The 20713-nt window shown below is 35.9% G+C and overlaps 1 protein-coding gene across 1 annotated transcript in view; it reads left to right on the top strand.

Annotated features, from left to right (window-relative positions):
- Window positions 1-20713, top strand: part of LOC150100803 (dehydrogenase/reductase SDR family member 12-like) — a 149900-nt gene that overhangs the window by 55772 nt on the left and 73415 nt on the right. The window contains exon 4 of the mRNA XM_090401265.1: window positions 2288-2383. Within this exon, the coding sequence (XP_090257391.1) occupies window positions 2288-2383 (96 nt within the window). The remainder of the gene's footprint in view (window positions 1-2287; window positions 2384-20713) is intronic.

The raw sequence follows: 20713 nt of genomic DNA, 5'->3' as shown, positions 1-20713 counted from the left end.
AGAGCTTTTGTGTACTTTAAATCACGAGCTTTGGTCGATTTTACATGACGTCTTATGTACCGCAGCAGACAAAGAATTTGAAAAAAATACAAGGGCGACAGATGAAAAAATTAAAAATGAATCCGACCATCAATCCAAAACTTCCTACCAACACCGTAATCAACCTTTCTTCAGTCATCCTGAAGCCTGAAGCACTCGACGCACTTTCACGTGGCCACAACTTCACCATTGCTCCCAGAAAAATACCTAGTGTGAGGATATTATGATCCAGATCGAACGCATAATCCACCACCTTCCAGATCAAATCGCCAACAGTGTAAGACTGGATGCAGCTTGTGTCCTCTCCAAAGCAAGACCACCAAAAACCAACATATCCAACAAAGGAATATAAAGCTCAGCAGGAAATGAGGAATAATAAAGAAATAGTTATCACCAAAGCGGATAAGGGCAATGCAACTGTAGTACTTAACCAAAAGGACTACACAGGTAAGCTTAATGCTCTTATATTAGATTGGGCTACTTACCTTCCTATCAAATATAATCCCACCAACTCACAAATCAGAAAACTTCACAGGCTCCTTAAGAAAGTCACTTCTTGGCTTGTAGAAGTTACCAACAGATTAAAGCTGTTTAAAGCTATACCCCCCCCCCCACCGTATTTATGGACTCCCAACAATACATAAAGAAAATGTGCCATTACGTCCCATAGTGCATGGCATTGATTTTCCCACATACAAATTAGCTAAACATTTGGCCAAAGCGCTCACACACTATACTGGCAACACACCATCACACATAAAAAACTCAGCCCACTTCAAAGCCAGCATAGAAAACCTTACACTCCAACATACTGACATAATGGTCAGCTTTGACGTCTCCTCCTTATTCACAAATGTCCCACTAACTTTAGAGCTAATCCAAGCTAAATTTTCTCCCGATATCTCAGCCCTATTTCAGTTCACAATGAACTCAGGCTATTTCGTTTGGCAGGGAAAATTCTACAAACAAATAGAGGGGACACCCATGGGTTCACCACTCTCCCCACCCTTGGCCAATTTCTTTATGGAGACCTTTGAAGAAAATGCCTTATCCTCTGCCCCACAATAACCAACCATATGGCTTTGCTTCATTGATAATGTGTTCGCTATTTGGCCATATGGCTCTGATACACTCCTCTCCTTCTTAACACACTTAAACAACCAACACCTCAGAATCAAGTTCACCCTGGAAAAAGAGGAAAACAACAGTCTCCCTTTCCTAGATACACTAGTCATCCGCCAGCCTGATGGAACTTTGGTTTTTCTCAGTTTATAGAAAACCCACCCATACAGGCAGGTACATTCACGAACAATCCCACAACCCCCCCCCTCACAACAATATGGAGTGGTGCAAATACTATACAACAGGGCTAAACTAATCTGTTCTAATGACATGGATCTAAACACTGAACTAAATCACATCCTCAATACTTTCTCAGCCAATGACTACCTCCCCAAAAAAATCCAAAAAATATTGAAACCTACAAACCATAACCCTCCTCCACAACAAAGATTACTCTAAATTCATCACCATTCCCTACATCCGAGGCACCTTGGAAAAAATTACCAAAATCTTAAAAAAACATGACTCGACCTCCTGTTACAGACCATACAGAAAATTGGCATCCCTTATCCGCTCCACTAAAGACCAACCACTTCCCCTAGACCTACCTGGTGTATACCAGGTCTCTTGCAGCTGTAAACTGTCTTACTTTGGCCAAACAGGCAGGACAACGAATATCAGAATTTCGGAACACTAGGACTACGTCCATTTTCACATGTACAGCCATTCTGGTCTTGCAGACCATGCTCTGGATACACGCCACAGAATACGGTGGAAGAAACTACAGTAATACACCGTAGCAAATACAAATTCGAAAGACTATTTATGGAATCAGCCTCAGCCCTAAGAAACTCTCCAAACCTCAACAAATTTGGTTGTATGAGACTGCCTCAAATTTGGGAGGCTTACATCAGTAGACCATCAGCCCAACGGCCAAGAACACCTACTTAGCCCGCTAGGGGGCACCATCAGGAATTTTAGGAGAACTATAGCTTCATCACTTCTTTCTCAGTTACTGTGTTGTAGTGCCTACGTGCACATGCCTTTTTTGTAAGTTCCTTTTGAAGATGGCAACGTGACGTTGCCGAAATATCTGAAATATTTATTAAAGTATAATTTAATTTATATTTGTATCTACGTTGTCAATTCCTTAAGTTATTTAGTAATATATATTTTTTTGTTATAGAAAATTCATGTGCACATACTTGATATGTCTGAACCACGACATGTTTATGGATTTGCTAAGTATTTTGCAAAAACTGAAGAAACTCTAAATGTTTTGGTGAGTTTTCATGTATTATAAAAGATCTATGTTTTAATTGAGATATAAATTGACATTATAATAAGGATTAAATAAGGATTACTTATGTAAAAATATGATTCTATATTCAGTTGAGAATTTTTTAATGTGAATTCTGCCCATTGAAAGGATATAAATCAATAATGCATTAGAACTGTAGACTTATATTCAGCTCAGTGTTAAGTAATCCAAAAATTATGTAAAAGTTTGAAGGCCACATCATTACTGATATTGCCAGAGAGCTTGGAATCTCACATACCATTGTATTCAGACTGGGCAGTATTTCAAAACCAATGGAATGCATCCCAGTTCTTATACGCAGCACAGTGTTAAGTAATCCAAAAATTATTCTAGTGACCAAACATGAATTTTCTAACCACTTTATGCTACCGTTATATTAACAGAATGACGGATGGTCTCATTCTAGATAATGAAATTCATCGACCTCCCCCCCCCCAAAAAAAAAAGATGTTTGCAAACATCAATACCTGCAACCTATTAATTAGAGATAGGGGATATGCTGTTCATTTGACCAACGAGGCGTTCAAATCAGCAGATCTGATACCATATCATTGCAGATATGGTATCATATCTGCAATGATAACTTCAGTAAGTTTCATCATTGAATTCCTAACATATATCCTCAGAGAGTGTACAGGATCTTATGATAGTACTACATGAACAGTTACATCATTACTAACTTCAGATCAACAATTTTCCTCCAAATCAGTCTGTTATCTGTCAACATTCCAATATTATCAGCTCTTATATTTCTATCTTTTAAAGCACTTTTAACTGTATCAATCCATCTACATATTGGTCTTCCTTCAGTCTTTTTTCTGCCATTCTGGCAAAGAAGATTTGTTTAGCTAATCTTTCCTCTCCTATTCTGTTTAAGTGGCCATTCCACCTGAGATTATATCTGCTAACACATTCCTGAATGCTAACAATGCCAATTTCTTAGCATTCAGGAATGTGTTGTAATATCCTCATTTTTTAATATGATACTGCCATTAATGCTATCTGTTCAGTCCCCCAATCTCTCTCGGGACTCTCTTATCTGTGGTCTCTAGTCTTTGATCAAGAGTTTTATTTCTGATCCAGCTCTCAGATCCATAAGTTAAAATTGTTTAAATGCTGTCTTGTATACTGCTAGTTTAGTGTTACTAATCTCTCTCTCTCTTATTCCTTATAAATTTATTCAATTGACTTCTTACCATACCAGCTTTGCTAATTCTGAGTCTATTTCCAAATTTAATTTGCCATCTTCACTAAAAATGGTACCTAAAAGCTGAAATGTTTTACTTGTTTTATAGGTTCTCCATTCAGGATGCAGTTGATCTTTTGCCAATTTTCATTGTCTTTGTCTTTTTAATGCTGATTTTCATACCAAATTTATTACAGCAGTTATTCAATTTGGTCATACTTGCCCTAGATTTATTTAGGAGTATAGCATCATTGGCATAAAGTAAAGAACTGAGATGAACATATCCAAATTTGATATCGGGTTTAATACTACTTTCCTTCATAATGTGATCCATATAGATGATGAATAACATCAGAGATAATGTGCACCCTTGTTGCACTCCTGATTTTATATCAGACCATCTTCCTGTACCTCCTTCAATTCTAACTGCTGATTTACAACTCTGATAGAGACTGTTTATTGCTTGATATTATGTCCCATTTACATTATATAACTGGAGTGTTTTGCAACAGCTTTCCTCTTGGCACATTGTCATATGCCTTTTGCAGGTCTACAAAACTTAAATACAGATCCATGTTATATTCCCATGATTTCTCAACCATTTGTGTTAATGTGAAAATCTGATCTTGACAAACTTGTTTTGGCCTGAACCCAGTTTGTTCTTCTGCAAGCTTCTCCTCCACAATTTTTCTTAGCTGTTTATCTTATTAGGAGCACTCAGTAGAGAAATTCCTCTGTAATTCTCAGATTCAGCTTTAGTCTCTTTTTTAGAGATGGGTGCTGTGGTATCCTAGTTTCAGAAAGGTTGAGAAACCTGGGCATAGAACATCCAGAAAATCATTTACCTTGCACTCATAGTCTAGAAGTTTTGGAAAAATGTATTTTAATCTACTATACTTTAGCATATTGTTGGTGAATGAAAATATGATTTTTGAGGGTTATATAATTGATAAACATGACTTTTATTTTGAAATTTATTTTGAGCTTAAAATATAGTGATATTGTGTTCGAGGTCAAATTTGCAAAATTGCATTGAGGAGACTCATTTTATCTTATAATGGGACTTTCGTTATCTCATTTGCAAGTAGATTTAGATTGTAAAAGTAGTCTTGTGACTTTAACAGCTCACTAATTGCCAGTTATGTTTTATATTGCATTTTTTGAGAAGAAAACTCCACATTTTCATATGGATGCTTTTCTGTAAAGATTGCTTTAAGAATCAGTGCATAACTGAGAAGAGAAGACCTCCACATATCTTGTAAGGAATATAGAGAACTGACTGGACTTCAGAACCTAATGTTTAGTCCTCACTTGTTCATTCATGATGGTACTTCTCAGTATAAACAGCACCAAGAGGAAAAAATATACCTTATATGCTGACATACAAGGTGACTGGGTGTATAAGATGGCCCCAAAATCTCTTTTCAAAATCTCTATTTTGTGCTATTCTTACCATATAAGATTACCACAAATTTTACACTTACTGCTGACAGCATCTTAAGCATTAATTTTAATATAATGTGTGTATAACAATCACGTGGGGCATTTTCTTTACTGTAATTTATGAAACAATATTTTCCCATACAAGACAATGTAAAATTGTTTGTTATACCTCATCATCATCATCATCATCATCATCAAATTCCTGCCATGTACCCTCAAGGGGTGTACAGGATATGACAGTACTACATGAAAAAATTACATCATTACTAACTTCCTATCTACAATTTTCCTCCAAATCAGTCTGTTACTTGTCAAGACTCCAACATTATCAGATCTTATATTTCTATCGTCTAAGGCACTTTGTACCGTATCAATCCACCTATATCTTGGTCTTCCTCTGGGTCGTTTTCCTGCCAACCTGGCAGAGAACACTTGTTTTGCTAATCTTTCCTCTCCCATTCTATTTAAGTGACCATACCATCTGAGATTAGCTCTGTTAACGCATTCCTGGATGCTGACAATGTCAAGTTCTTTCCTAATATCCTCATTTTTAATATGATATTGCCATTGATGCCATCTGTTCACGCCTCTAATCTTTCTCAGGACTCTCATATCTGCTGTCTCTAGTCTTTGGTCAAGTGTTTTACTTCTGACCCAGCTCTCAGATCCATAAGTTAAAATTGGTTTGAACACAGTCTTGTATACAGCTAATTTAGTGTTCCGACTAATTTCTTTCTTATTCCATATGAATTTATTCAATTGACTTCCCACGATACCAGCTTTGCTGATTCTGTTGTCTATTTCTATATTTAGTTTACCATCTTCAGTAAAAATTGTGCCTAAGTAGCTGAAATGTTTTACTTGTTCCACAGGTTCTCCATTCACAACACAGTTGACATTTTCAATGATTCTGCCTATTTTCATTGTCTTTGTCTTTTTATTGCTGACCTTCATACCATATCTATTACAACAGCTATTCAATTTAGTCAGAGAATCTTGCAGACTTGTAGCGGATTTATTTAGAAGTATAACATCATCTGCATAAAGCAAAGAGCTGACATTAACATCTCCAATTTTGATATCAGGTTTAATACCACATTCCTTCATAATGTAATCCATATAGATAATGAATAACAGAGGGGATAATGTACATCCTTGTCTCACACCAGATTTAACATTAAACCATCTTCCTGTACTTCCTTCAATTCTAACTGCTGACTTACAACTCAAATAAAGACTAAGTATTGCTTGATATAATGCCCCATTGACACCATATAACTGCAGCGTATTGAATAGCTTCTCTCTTGGCACCTTGTCATATGCCTTTTCCAAATCGACAAAACTTAAATACAGATCTTTGTTATATTCCCATGCTTTCTCGACTATTTGTCGTAAAGTGAAGATCTGATCCTGACAGCCTCTATTTGGCCTGAATCCAGCTTGTTCTTCACCAAGCTTTTCTTCCACAATTCTTCTCAACCGTTTCTCAAGTATACTTGCATAGATCTTGCCAGGAACACTCAGTAGGGAAATACCTCTGTAATTCTCACATTCAGTTTTATTTCCCTTTTTATATATGGGTACTATGAGAGCTCTACTCCAATCATCGGGAATTCGTCCCTCTGTCCAGGCTTTCTGAACTATGCAGTGCAGCCACTGTAAGACTCTTATACCACCATATTTCAGCATTTCTGGTCGAATATCATCTACTCCTGCTGCCTTTCCACATTTCAAGCGTTTGATGGCTTTTTCTACTTCAAGTATGGATATGTATTCCTGACTGCATGCCTGGTCAGTGTTTTTTATCACTGTGCTGTCATCACTGCTTGTTTCATTTAGCAGTTTTTCAAAGTAATTACTCCATACTTCAAGGATATCTTTTTCTCCTGTTTTCATTTCACCTTTATCATCTCTAATTCCTTTTACAGCACTCTTTCCTCCATTCCTAAGCTTCTTCAACAACCTCCAGAATATTTTGCCACCTTCTTGATATTTATTTTCTATATTCTTGCCAAAGTCCTCCCATGACTTTTGTTTAGCTAGTTTTACACGCTGTTTAGCTTTCTTACATTTGTCTCTTTATTCTGTAAGTGTAAAAGCTGACTTATTTGCCAGGAACTTTTGATATGCTTTCTTCTTTTCCTTCACTGCCTCTTTAACTTCCTGTGTCCACCAGGGAGTTCTGATTTTTTTTATCTTTGCACACAACCTCACCACATGCCTCTCTGGCAGAATCAATCAATGTTTCCTTCAGAGTTTGCCACTGAATCTCCAAGGTTTGATTCCTGTTCTCAAACTCTTTCATTTTCTTTTCAATAATATTTCTGTATTTTAGTCTACAGTTTACATCGGAGAGCTGCTCAACTTTTATTCGCTTTAAAACTTTCTTACATGTTATTCTTTTCAATATGAAATTCAATTTTATCCTGCTCAAGACTAAATAGTGATCACTTCCAATTTCAAATCCTCTGTACACTCTGGTGTCCTGCACCAGGGAGAAAACATCACTATCAACAATAACATAGTCAATGAGACTTTTCTTATTCCTAGCCTCTTCTCTCCATGTGAATTTGTGCACATTTTTATGTTGGAACATGGTGTTAGTAATAACCAGTCCATGTCCTGAGCAGAAATCCAACAGATATTTGCCATTATTATTAGCTTTGCTCTTTTCTCCAAATTTTCCCAAAATATTTTTGTATGTCTCACAATCATTTCCTACTCTACTATTTAGATCCCCAACAAGGACCAACTTTTCCTTTTTCATTGTGTCAGTTGCTTTTTCTAAAGCCTCAAAAAATTCCTCCACTTCTACCTTAGTAGAACCTTCTGTGGGACCATAGGCACAAATAAGTCTCATTGTCCAGTTCCCCATTCTCATATTTGCCCACATTACTCTACTTGAGACTGACTGCCATTCAAGAAGATTAGCCTCGTATTTTGTGTTGAATACTATGGCTACTCCTTCTTTTCCTTGATTGTTATTGCCTGAATATAACATTTTGTATTTATTGCTCAGAAAGATCTCACCAGTTTTGGTCTTTTTTGTTTCAGTCACCCCTATTATGTCGATCTGGTACTTATCTAATTCCTCAGCTAGCTCCATTTCTTTGCCATTCAGGCTTCTTACGTTGATAGTACCGATCTTTAACTCTGGTGATGTTGAGTTGGGGTTTGTTTTCAGATTTGTTCCAGTAGCTGACTTTTCGCTGTTCGCCCTGGTTCCCTGGCGAAAACAACGGGGGCCTTGTTTAACCGGGCGACGCCCCAGCCGGCATGAAATTTTGTCATGTTGTACCATCATTTTTTATTTTGGTTTAACCAATAAGAATACAATTTGGTCGGCTAAATCCCAAATTGCCAGCCCATCCTCGTTCGTTCAGTATCAAAGTAGATACCCAACAGGGTGCACCACGAGAAGGTGAGGATTGGACATTAGGTCAGAAGCCCTGGTCGGTTCTCCGCATTCCTTATACCTTCGTCTTCTTTTCAGCCATTATCTGTCCACTGCTGGACAAAGGCCTCCTCCAGTTCCTTCCTATGTTCTTGGCAATGGTTGACCATTTTTTCCCAACAAAATTTGACAATTCATCACTCCACCTTCTTTTAGGATGTCCTCGACCTTGTTTTCCTTCTTTTGGAATCTAGTTCATTAGTATGGTCCATCACTCATCTTCTCTTCTTAAATATATGTCCAGCCCATTTCCATTTTAGTCTCTTGTGGTGAAGAATGATGTCAGCGATATGAGTCTGGCTTCTTAGCCAGGTGTTTCGTTTCTTATCTTTTAATATGATGCCTCTCCATTTTTCTTTGAGTTGTTGCTAGTTTGTCAGTGCTTTTGTTAGAGACCAAATTTCACAACCATATGTGATGACTGGAAGTATACACTGGTTAAATGTCTTCCTTTTTAAATAGAGTGAGACATCATTGTTTTGAAAAATGCTTTTCAATTTTCTGAATGCACTCCAGGCAAGTTGAACTCTTCTATTTATTTCCTTTTGGAGTCCACAGTTTAGATCACTGAGATCACGTAAATATGTATATGAAGAGATTCTTTCCAAGAAATTGTTTTTTATTATTATGTTTTTGGTGTTACAAAATGATTAAACATGATTTTAGTTTTTTCTCTGCTTATTTTTAGACCAATGTTTATGCTTTCATGATATACAAGTAAGATTTAGTTAGGATTTAAATGAAAAAATTAGGATTTAAATGAAAAAACTAATGCATTCACTAAATGCAAATATTTATATATAAAATATATTAATCTGCTAATACATCAGTACATTAACATGCCAAAAGCTTATTAGGATGCAGTACAAGCATCTAATATAACACCACTACACAACTGCTTGAGGATGTTTTCCATCTTCAAATTCAACGGTTCAGATTTTATATCTGGAGTATAAAATGGCCTCTTGGTTTCAGCAGTTTTTTTTTTTTTAAATTCAAATATCATATTATATACTTACATATATGGTAATTAATTTATTGAACTTATTAATGCTTTGCTAGTTTTTTACCTGCAGTCTTTAGAGCACAAGTTACAACTGTGACAATCACACTGCACTCGACTAGACTATTATAGAAACATCATCATCATCAAATTCCTGCCATGTACCCTCAAGGGGATGTACAGGATAAGATAGTATTACATGAAAAATTTACATCATTACTAACTTCTGTTAGATCCTGAATGGAGAGCTTTACAAGTAAATTCTTTATTCAGGATTTAACATGATAATTACTACTTATTAATGAGATATCTGTACATCAGCTAATAATTATAAAGTATTATTTTATGTTATGTAATAATGTGTAGTCCATGCATGCCATATAGTGAGAGTTATTCCTGCATAAATGAAATGAGAAGCAGAGAATTATATGTCAAAATAGTAAGAATTGTGTAAGGGAATTATTGACTTATTTGTAATTCCCAATTTTAAGCTGTCTAGTACATTACAAAATTCTGAGAAAAATTATAAGTAGTAATCTGGAATAATCGCGTATTATCTGTATGAGTCGAGCGTAGCGATGGAGACTACACCTATGCGGAAAATAACGTCAGAACGGCTACCTGGAATAATGTAACCTAACAGATTAGGGAGAGTGTAGGATCACCCAAGGGGCATGAACGGTGGGGTTCATGGGTGAAAACCACATCGAATAGAGGGCGCCCGAAAAGGATGAATAAAAGATGAAGCGTGTCATTTTAGGAGGCTTTTTGATCTTCGGGTGGCTGGATTCAAGTTGAGGGGAGTTTGTCGGAGGATTCGTGAGAGAGCGGTGGGTTGACTACGGTAATGACGGACGGCAGGTTCTTTTCTTGAGAATGCTTGAAGATTGCCAAGCGGAGCTGATCGCGATACGACAGCCTATGCAGAATCGAGCCTTAGCAGAATGTCCCATTGGAGAAAGTTTCCTGTGGAGCGGTAGACAGCACGCAACAGTCGAAACGATTAAAAAGAAAAAGCGTAGTGCATCGCCAGGCAAAAGGACGGCCGATGAATAAATATACAGTAAGGTAATCCAGATCTACATGAGATGGTGGCATGAAATCTGGAAGGATCCGGTAATGTAAAGATTTTCGTTCTCTGTTAAAAATCGCTTAGAAGAATAAGAAATTTGTGTATACTGTAACTAAAGGACACTAGTAGAGAACTTTTAAGTGAGAATTTGATTGAATTAAGACCCTGTGGAACAAGCAAGTATTGTTGATAGGCAGTAATTTGATTGTGATTTGTGATTTAATTAGGTTTACTTAATGAGATTTAGAATTAAGATAGTTATTGATAGAGTATTAATGAAAGTGTTCAATGCGTGTTCTGTGAACAAATTGTGAAAGGAATTATATCCTAGTAGTATTATGCTTGTACTTAATCTTATCCTTACGTAATTGAAGGATTTAGCATACTCAGATTCATTGCGATTTAGTATGAACCTTAACTTAGAGCAAATTTTGATCCATTGAGTACTTGAATTTTCTTAACTGTAAATGTTTTATGTTTTTCCAATAAACATGTTTTGTACCTTATACCTGAGTTTATGCCTGATTACGAATTCAAACCACCACTTAAGAAATAGAACTTTTTGGCATGAAGGAATATAGATATAATTGCTTAAGTGATATTCGGTTCACGACTGCTAACTGAATCTGCACAGCGCTAGCGTGAGATTAATTATTGTGTGTATCCCTTTTGAATTTAGAATTATTTCCCTGAACAAGAGTCTCCTCTGTTATAGGATGTTGGTTGGAGCAGCATAATGTAAATTTTGCCAATATCCGAAGAGGAGATAAATCTGAATTAATATTTTAAGGGCATGACAGTAGATTAGAAGGAGGGCTATTTAAAGGTAGAACAAGATATAATATAGAGAAGCAGCGACATAACAATAGAGGGGCTTGTAGGACTAAAATTGAGTAAGGTTAAAATAAGAAAGGATTAAATTAAGTAATAACCAATTAAGTATAAACGACATTAAATAAATATATTTAACACTTCCTTTCTACAATTTTCTTCCAGATAAGTCTGTTACTTGTCAAGACTTCAATATAATCAGATCTTATATTTCTGTCGTCTAAGGCACTTTGTACTGTATCAATTCACCTATATCTTAGTCTTCCTCTGGGTGGTTTTCTTGCCAACCTGGCAGAGAATACTTGTTTTGCCAATCTTTCCTTGCCCATTCTGTTTAAATGACCATACCACCTGAGATTAGCTCTGCTAATGCATTCCTGGATGCCTACAATGTCAAGTTCTTTCCTAATATCCTCATTTTTAATATGATATTGCCATTGATGCCATCTGTTCACCCCTCTAATCTTTCTCAGGATTCTCATATCTGTGGTCTCTAGTCTTTGGTCAAGTGTTTTACTTCTGACCCAACTCTCAGATCTATAAGTTAAAACTGGTTTGAACGCTGTCTTGTATACAGCTAATTTAGTGTTCCAACTAATTTCTCTCTTATTCCATATGAATTTATTCAATTGACTTTCTACTATACCAGCTTTATTGATTCTGTTGTCTATTTCCATATTTAATTTACCATCTTCAGTAAAAATCGTGCCTAAGTAGTTGAAATGTTTTACTTGTTCCGCAGGTTCTCTGTTCACAATGCAGTTGACATTTTCAACGATTCTGCCTATTTTCATTGTCTTTTTATTGCTCACCTTCATACCATATCTATTACAGCAGTTATTCAATTTAGTCAAGGAATCTTGCAGACTCGTAGCGGATTTATTGATAACTATAACATTGTCCGCATAAAGTAAAGAGCTGACATTAACATCTCCAATTTTGATATCATGTTTAATACCACTTTCCTTCATAATGTGATCCATATAGATAATGTACATCCTTGTCTTACACCGGATTTAACATTAAACCATTTTCCTGTATTTCTTTCAATTCTAACTACTGACTTGCAACTCAAATAAAGACTAAATATTGCTTGATATAATGCCCCATTGACACCATATAACTGTAGTGTATTGAATAGCTTCTCTCTTGGCACCTTTTCCAGATCTACAAAACTCAAATAGAGATATTTGTTATATTCCCATGATTTCTCCACTATTTGTTGTAAAGTGAAGATCTGATCCTGACAGCCTCTTTTTGGCCTGAATCCAGCTTGTTCTTCACCAAGCTTTTCTTCTACAATTCTTCGCAACCGTTTCTCAAGTATACTTGCATATATCTTACCAGGAACACTCATTAGGGAAATACCTCTGTAATTCTCACATTCAGATTTATTTCCCTTTTTATATATGGGTACTATGAGAGCTGTACTCAAATCATTGGGAATTCATCCCTGTGTCCAGGCCTTCTGAACTATGCAGTGCAGCCACTGCAAGAATTTTATACCACCATACTTCATCATTTCTGGTCGAATATCATCTACTCCTGCTGCCTTTCCACATTTCAAGTCTTTGATGGCTTTTTCTACTTCAAGTATGGATATGTATTCCTGACTGTATGCCTGTTGCGTGTTTTTTACCGCTGTGCTATCACTGCTTGTTTCATTTAGCAATTTTTCAAACTAATTACTCCATACTGTTGTGTCCCAATTTTCGATTTCTACTCTAATCTTACAAATTCCTTTTATCTATATTCTTCTAACTTCTATGCCCGAGATTTTACCAAAACTTATACCATTATCTAAGTTATTGCTCCCCGTAGTATCCCTAATATTTGTATTTATACTGCGCCTTTTGGGATATTTAGTTTAGGATATTACATACATAAACAAGGAGAAAGAACTCAAATATATCTGAAAGTGTAACTATTGCAGTCGTGACACTTAACTCGATTCTCAACTTAAATTCTCCGCGTGACTAAGTACAATATTTTCAAGTGGTTATCAACTGCACCATTTATGTTGTCATAAATAGGGAGAAAGTCAGTCTCGAATATATCTCTTAGTATTTAAATATTATTGCAGTCGTGACTCTTAATCTCTTTCCTCAACATTAAATTTCTCGCGATTAGGTACGATGATTTTAAGTGGTGCATTGGATTAGCAACATCAGACAACTCTTTTATCATTGAACAAAAGGTTTATTAAGTTTCTAAACATAGTACAATTCAAATACTAAACTAAAATACTTAAAGACTAACATTAAATCATTACAAGCAATAGGGCTATTTGTGATTATGCCACCATACACATTAATTCATAAATTCACCTGATGTGAACAAATTAGATCAATTCACACTATCTGATTATTCATACTGAAGTAGATTAACAAATCATTCACTTTACTAACACATACTTGTGACATTACAATTATTTTATACATTACATTAGGCATTCAATTCTTAGGATACTTAATTACTTAATTCACACTATTCCGTTATACCGTTATTTGCACTAACACACAATTATGTCATTTAAATATCTTGAGCAATATAATAGACATGCAAAAATATCTTAGGACACTTAATCTTTCACAAATTTTTAACACTAGTCAATCTACTCATACCATATTCTATCATAAACTAAAGTCCTAGTATAACTTCAACAGTTCTGTATTGGAATCACGATACTTTTCACAGACAAATTTCTAGCTAACATAGGTTATGATTTACAGTACCTTTCTTGAACTCTTCGTATGGGCCTTTATTCTTTTCCAAACGAACCTCTGGTATAACTTCTCGTAACTTTGGAATGCTTTAACACACATATATTTGCTCTACTATTAGCAAAGAGGACATCGATCTCTTTACAGCTTTCTGCTTTGCGTAGTTATTACTAGCGTCGAAACGAAGAAGATCCCTCCTTTTCTAGGACTCTACGGCAATTTTTTTTTTTTTTTTTGCTTCCTACTCAGGAAAAACGGGAATCGAAATCCTGTTCACTTTTGTTTCCGTGTTGTGACGAGGAGATGTCACCCCTGTCGCCACTCAGGAAAACCCCGTGAACTCCACCGGAACCAAAACCAAACCCCAAGGCCAAAAGCGACTATCCAAAAAAAAGTTCCTTCCAGGGAGTTACCAACCCTTTTATAGCTGCTCCCCTAATGGCACCTTTTCTTACTTCCTTTCTCCTCCTTCTACTTGTTTTTTTTTTTTTATCATCGACCAATTAGGGTGGCGTTTTCCCGCCAAACGTCATTTGATCGGCAAGCCCGTTCTCAATGTTTCAATCCGGGGATCGGCCCTAAGCGATAGCTTTGCTTTTCTTGTGCTAGCCTGACTTAATCCCCTTTCAAACTTTTTCTATGAATTCTACTTAATAGCTTAATCTCTCACATAACGTATTTTATGACTCACCCCTTTCTACTTATTTACTTAACTCTCTCATTTTTAATCGTATTACAATATTAATCTATACTTTCCTTTGTTAGCTACTTATTTAGTTAGAATTCCTTATTTTTAGTCATATTACAATATCAATACATTCCTTCCTTTATCAGCTATTTTAACAACAACCCTTACGTTTTATACATATTACTGGATGCAAGAAATTTTCCATTAAATAATTCATTTTTTTATGCAGGGGTTTTAATTTATGATATTTATTCTTCATGTTACACCATGATAGCTGAGAATACTATATTCCTAAGATATCAGGTGTAACAATACTTTGAGGATATCTTTTTCTCCCGTTTTCATGTCACCTTTATCATCTCTAACTCCTTTTACAGCACTCTTTCCTCCATTCCTAAGCTTCTTCAACAACCTCCAGAATAGTTTGCCACCTCCTTGATATTTATTTTCTCTATTCTTGCCAAAGTCCTCCCATGACTTTTGTTTAGCTAGTTTTATACAGTGTTTAGCTTTCTTACATTTTTCTCTATACATTTGTCTCTAAGAGCACAAGCTGACTTATTTGCCAGGAACGTTTGATATGCTTTCTTCTTTTCCTTCACTGCCTCTTTAACTTCCTGTGTCCACCATGGAGTTCTGTGTCCACCATGAAACATTTCATATTGTAATTGGGAAAAAAAAAAAAAAAAACTCATGTCCTGACGTGATGCTCTCTACAAGCTGAATAACTATAAAGTTAATTTGGAGAAGTGAGGCTATTTGGTTCAGAATGACTTCCGAGATCTTTGTCAAATTAGTGTAGCCATACTTATAGAGGTTGAGGGAGTGCTTCATAGCCAGTGCTGATTCCAAAAATAGCCTCTCAGATAGCAACTTGTATGTGACACCATGTCTTCTTTCATTTAATCCTGTGTAAAGGAGTATCCAGAGAATGGGTCTGCGAATTCCAGTTTGCGATAAAAATGATTGCAGACGTAATTTTTGTGCTATTCAAGATGGATGTTAACTGATCCATCCAATCAATTCAAAACAGGCTAAACTACTTGTTTCCTTTATATGCTCTAGGATGAAGATGAAGTTAGCTAACTGAATGAGTGGTATGAAAGTGATATGGAGTATTTGCCAAGAACTTTAGCTGTTTTTTCTGATGTGTATCCTGAATATAAGAGATGGGAAGAGTTTTGGCTGTGATCTTGTGTGTTGGTTGCAAAAGGGATGAGAGGGGGAGGGTGTGCATGCAGTATTTTATCTCTTTTGTAAGGATTATAGCCATTGGTTCAAAAAGTGTTGTGAAGGTATCTGAGCTCAGTTTCAAGGGCTATGTCATTTGAACAAATAGCCCAGACTGTGTGTTTTGAGGAGACCATACTACTGCAATGGGTGGTGTGATTGCTTATATAAATACCCTCTCATATATATGGGTTTTCTATGAATGAAAAGATAATGAGCTATTAGGTAGTTGTGTCACTAGTGTATCTAGAAAAGGGTGATAATTGTCATTTTCTTTTTCTATCATGAAGTTTATTTTTGGATGTTGGCTGTTAAGATGCACAAAAATGTATTCAATGTGTTTAGACTGTGAGGCCAAATAGCAAACACATCATCAACATGGCATAGTGTTGGATTGTGATAGATTGGGATTTTTGGAACTCCTATCTTATCACAATCTAACATGCGTTTCCAAACAAAAAAGGAATATAAATACATGTGATTGCCTCTGAGTATTAAATTAATGCTATATAAATATATGAAGCAAATTTTACTATGAGAAAACAAATAAATGTGCATTTAGTACCACTCACAAATGAGTTAAAATCAATAATGGAAGTGTAAACCTTTAGCAGAGTTTTATAAAGTAATATGTATTAAAAGATATAGAATGTTAGCACAAATTCAAGATGGGGGAAGTGAAGTCCAAAGGTCACGGAGCAGTAACGCGAGGGAGCGGCTCGCCCCAAGCAATAGCGTGACGTCAGCGCACATGCGATATAGCGGAGAAGGCTGGACGCCGTGATGTAAGACCACTTGAGTGTGTTGGCTGGACATCGCAGAATATGAGAAACGCCGAGAAAGAAAAGTGGAAATATAAGGGTCATGCACCCCTCAGAAGAGGTTTTTTGTTCCTGGATCTCCTGTGTGTTCATCTCGTGGTGCCGTGAGCAGGTGAAGGGTGGCAGTGTCTCCATTCCAGAGGGTTTCGATAGAGGCAGCAGCGGAACTAGACGGTCATATCTCCGTGGAAGAAATAAGCCCGGCAGTCCATAGAAAGCCAGATGGAGCACGTGGACATTTCGTTTAAGGAGAGGCAGATTCCAGTAGACCTTTGATGTGATTCAGAACCAAGGGCAGATAAGTAGACTTTATTTGTATTTTACCAGATTGTGAATGAAAGATTTGTGCCACGTTGTAAAACAGAAGAAAGAACATTACTGATATTAATTAGGACTGTGCTACTATGATTTAGAGAGGGTTACCTTAAATCTTATTGTCTCTTAGTGTGATAGAGTTACATAATATGTTAAAAGAGGTTATGAATATGGTTAGAGTAAAGAATTGCTATTTAATGAAGGGATTGTAAAAGATATAAATGCTATCTTGTGTGGTTTGATTGAACTACTGAGTAATAGAGAGTTATTGTCATAATCATGCATGATTAAGGTATTGAAGAGTATAAATAAGAATCTTACTTCAGAGATTTACAGTTTAATCAGTTTAACTATACTTATACTATTGTAATGTTTTAACTCTATCCTGACTGTCAGGAACTCGCTTAAGGTGGGAATTAAGCTTATTGTATTGTATGTACATATTTATGATATCTAATAAACCTTGCTTTTGTATCTAACTAAGACTGTCTGTGATTTTTGGAATCTGATGCACCGCTTATAAATGTAATATGAACCTAGGCGGGAGACTAGAAAAAGGTAGATTTTGGCCATGTCTGCAAAGTTGCAAGGTATCACTTAAGTACTGTCTTGAGATCACCTCTTGATTGATAATATTGTTTAATCTAATAGCGCTAAGTGGCGCAGCGAAATATAAATTTTCTTGGCATTTTACGAGAGGTTGATATCAGACACTCTGATACTCTGGTGTTGCCTCGATCTCGAGGCAATTCCATTGTCCCCCCCAGAGGTACCACGTGATACCCATATGAGAGTTTAACGGGGATCTGACCCAAAGACTAAACGATAGTTATATGAGTAGAAAGTACGACACAACAATAGCCAAACGGTTACTTTAAGTGTTGCTATGTTGAGTGCTTGGTTTTCAAAATGTTCCATATAGAAGTTGTCTAGTAGGAGGGGATGGAGAGGGGAACCTATTGTAGTCCTATCAAGCTGTTTGTATATTTTTCCTTTCCATAAGAAATAACCAAAATAAATTGTCAATCTAAATAATTCAAATATGTAGAGGGGAAAATATGCCTTAATGAGGTCAGAGGTCTCTGTCAATGGTACATTATTAAATGTATGTGTTCATGATGTGTCATGCTGCCAAGTAATATCATCATTATAGCCTCTTCAGGGAGTTCAAGGAGTCATTGAGAGAGGACCTTTTTTGTCGCTCATGCCTAAATACTTATCACATCTCTCTTTGAATATATCAACTAAAGATGCACTTTAGTTGATATATTCAAACCCCTAACAGCAGCCCATTCCATACATTCACCACACACACACACCATGAAAAGAACTTTGACCACACCATGAGTTCTGTTCCCACCTGCAGTAAACTGCAAAATCTCACTTGAAGCTATGCTATATGATCCCTTTATTAACTTGTATATTTCTGTAATGCATTTTCTCTCTCTCTCTCTCTCTCTCTCTCTCTTATGCCTCCACCACATTAGCAGTGTGTGTCTCCTTAAACTTTAATGCTCTCTTCTCCTGAGCCTCATTGACTACTTGTAGCAAATTCCCATTAATATAACACTGCTGTCTTCAGTCCAAAATGCATAACCTTGCACTTAGAACACCTTACTCATAGTAGATGAATATTTTGAGTAATTAGAGAGGACACTGACATGAAGGAAAAAGAAAAAACTAGTTCATGTTGTTGACATTCTAAACAGCAGAGTAGGAAATGGATACCAGGCATGTAGAAATATCTTGGGAAAATTTGAAAAGTAGAGCAAATCTAAAAAAATGGTAAGTACTTGCTGTATTTCTGCTCAGTATACAAACTAATCATTACCATCTGTTTATGCACATAGAGACATGCATGAATTCACTTGGAGAGAACATAATTGAAACATGAAATATCTTATTATGATATTGTTGATTGTAATGTCTTCATACTGGATGTTTAGGATGCAAGATTATGCAACAGATTTTGAAATAGGAAGTGAGGTACTCATTTGGTTTTGAGCAAGGTAAAAATGAATGTATTACATTTAAAAGAAAAATATCTACAAAAGTTTTAAAAAGAATCAAAATTGAAAACCTTTCAGAGGTGAACTACAGTCCAGTATAAAAAAATTATTGAAGAAAGAATGAAAGAGTTTGAAAACAAGAACCAGACTTGAGAGACACAGTGGCAAAACTTAGCTGACTTATTCAAAACCATTGATTATTCAGCTCAGAAAGCATATGGTGAAATTGTGTTATCTCAAGGGGAAAAAAATCAGAACATGGTGAACTCAAGAAGTTGCATTAATAAGAGAGTCCTGGAAAAAGAAGAAAGCATGTGTGCTTTTTTTTTTTTTTTTGCTGAGTAAGTTAGCAGGTGTCCTTTAGAGAATTCAGAGAAAAGTTATGCATAAAAGTAATTAAAATTGTAAAACAAGTAGCTAAAAGTGAAAGGTATGTGTAAAGGTAGTTTTCTCAAAATTTATGAGAAGACTTTGTTAAGAATATAGAAAATGAAGATCATGAAGGTGACAAAATGTTCTTTAGATTAAAGGGTGGTGGGTACTTAGATGTGGAGAAAAGAGTACTACAAAAGGGATCAAAGGATTAAAACAAGTGACATAAAACCAAAGAAAAAGGTATTTTGTATCCCTGAAGTGATTAAAAAATAAAATTATATTATAATTTTATTATATTATATAAGAAAAATTAAATTATATAAGCGGTGGCAGGAAATTTATTTACTGGCCTGGTTGGCTCAGTGGTTAACATACCTGCTCACAAACTAACAAGCTGCAGGTTCGAATCCTACCATGGACATGGATGTTTGTGATTGCCTTTAGGTGCGGGATGAATTTCATTGTCTATGGAAAAAAAAAGTTCCATGTTTGGGTTCTAAAGCAGGGTTTTCAGGCAGTGTAAAAAATAAATTAAAAATACAAAAAATATATAAATTTGATAAAAATTAGAAAAAATAATTCTTAGCCCACCCATGGTACAAAATGTACTATAGGTTTGCAAATAACTTTTTGTGGGTGAGAGAGAGAGAGAGCAACATAAACAAACATAAATAACCTGAGTTCCTGAATTCTGAATTGATTCATGGGCGCATCATGTCGCTAAAACTATTGCATGAGTGGATCATTGTAAAGCAGATTGTCATAAAACAGGGTTATTACTGTATTCATAAACGTTTGAATCTTGAGTTCAAATCCTGATGTGGAATGTATGTTTATGCTTGTAGGCTGGAACTGCTGTACACTTAGCCAGCCAGCCCAGTAAGTAGTTGATAATTTGTTCCTTCTGGATCATAAGGTTTTTATAATGGTTCCACACATGAAAAGTCACAAGATCTATAACACAGCAGTGCCATGTGTGGATAAGTGATTAAGGAGAAAGAAGTAATCTATTAATATGTTTCTTAAAGATTTGGCGATTGCACCCCATTGTGACAAACAATATGGTGGGAGATTGTTCCGCTGAATAAAGGGTGGATGGGATAAAGGAAAATAAGTTGTTCAGTATGTTTGGAGTTGGGCA

Source organism: Typopeltis vanoorti, chromosome 12 (assembly GCF_054136105.1).
Source record: "Typopeltis vanoorti isolate ZY-2024b chromosome 12, IOZ_Tvanoo_1.0, whole genome shotgun sequence".
NCBI classification, from domain to species: Eukaryota; Metazoa; Arthropoda; class Arachnida; order Uropygi; family Thelyphonidae; genus Typopeltis; species Typopeltis vanoorti.
This window is presented reverse-complemented; position numbering and strand designations above follow the sequence as displayed.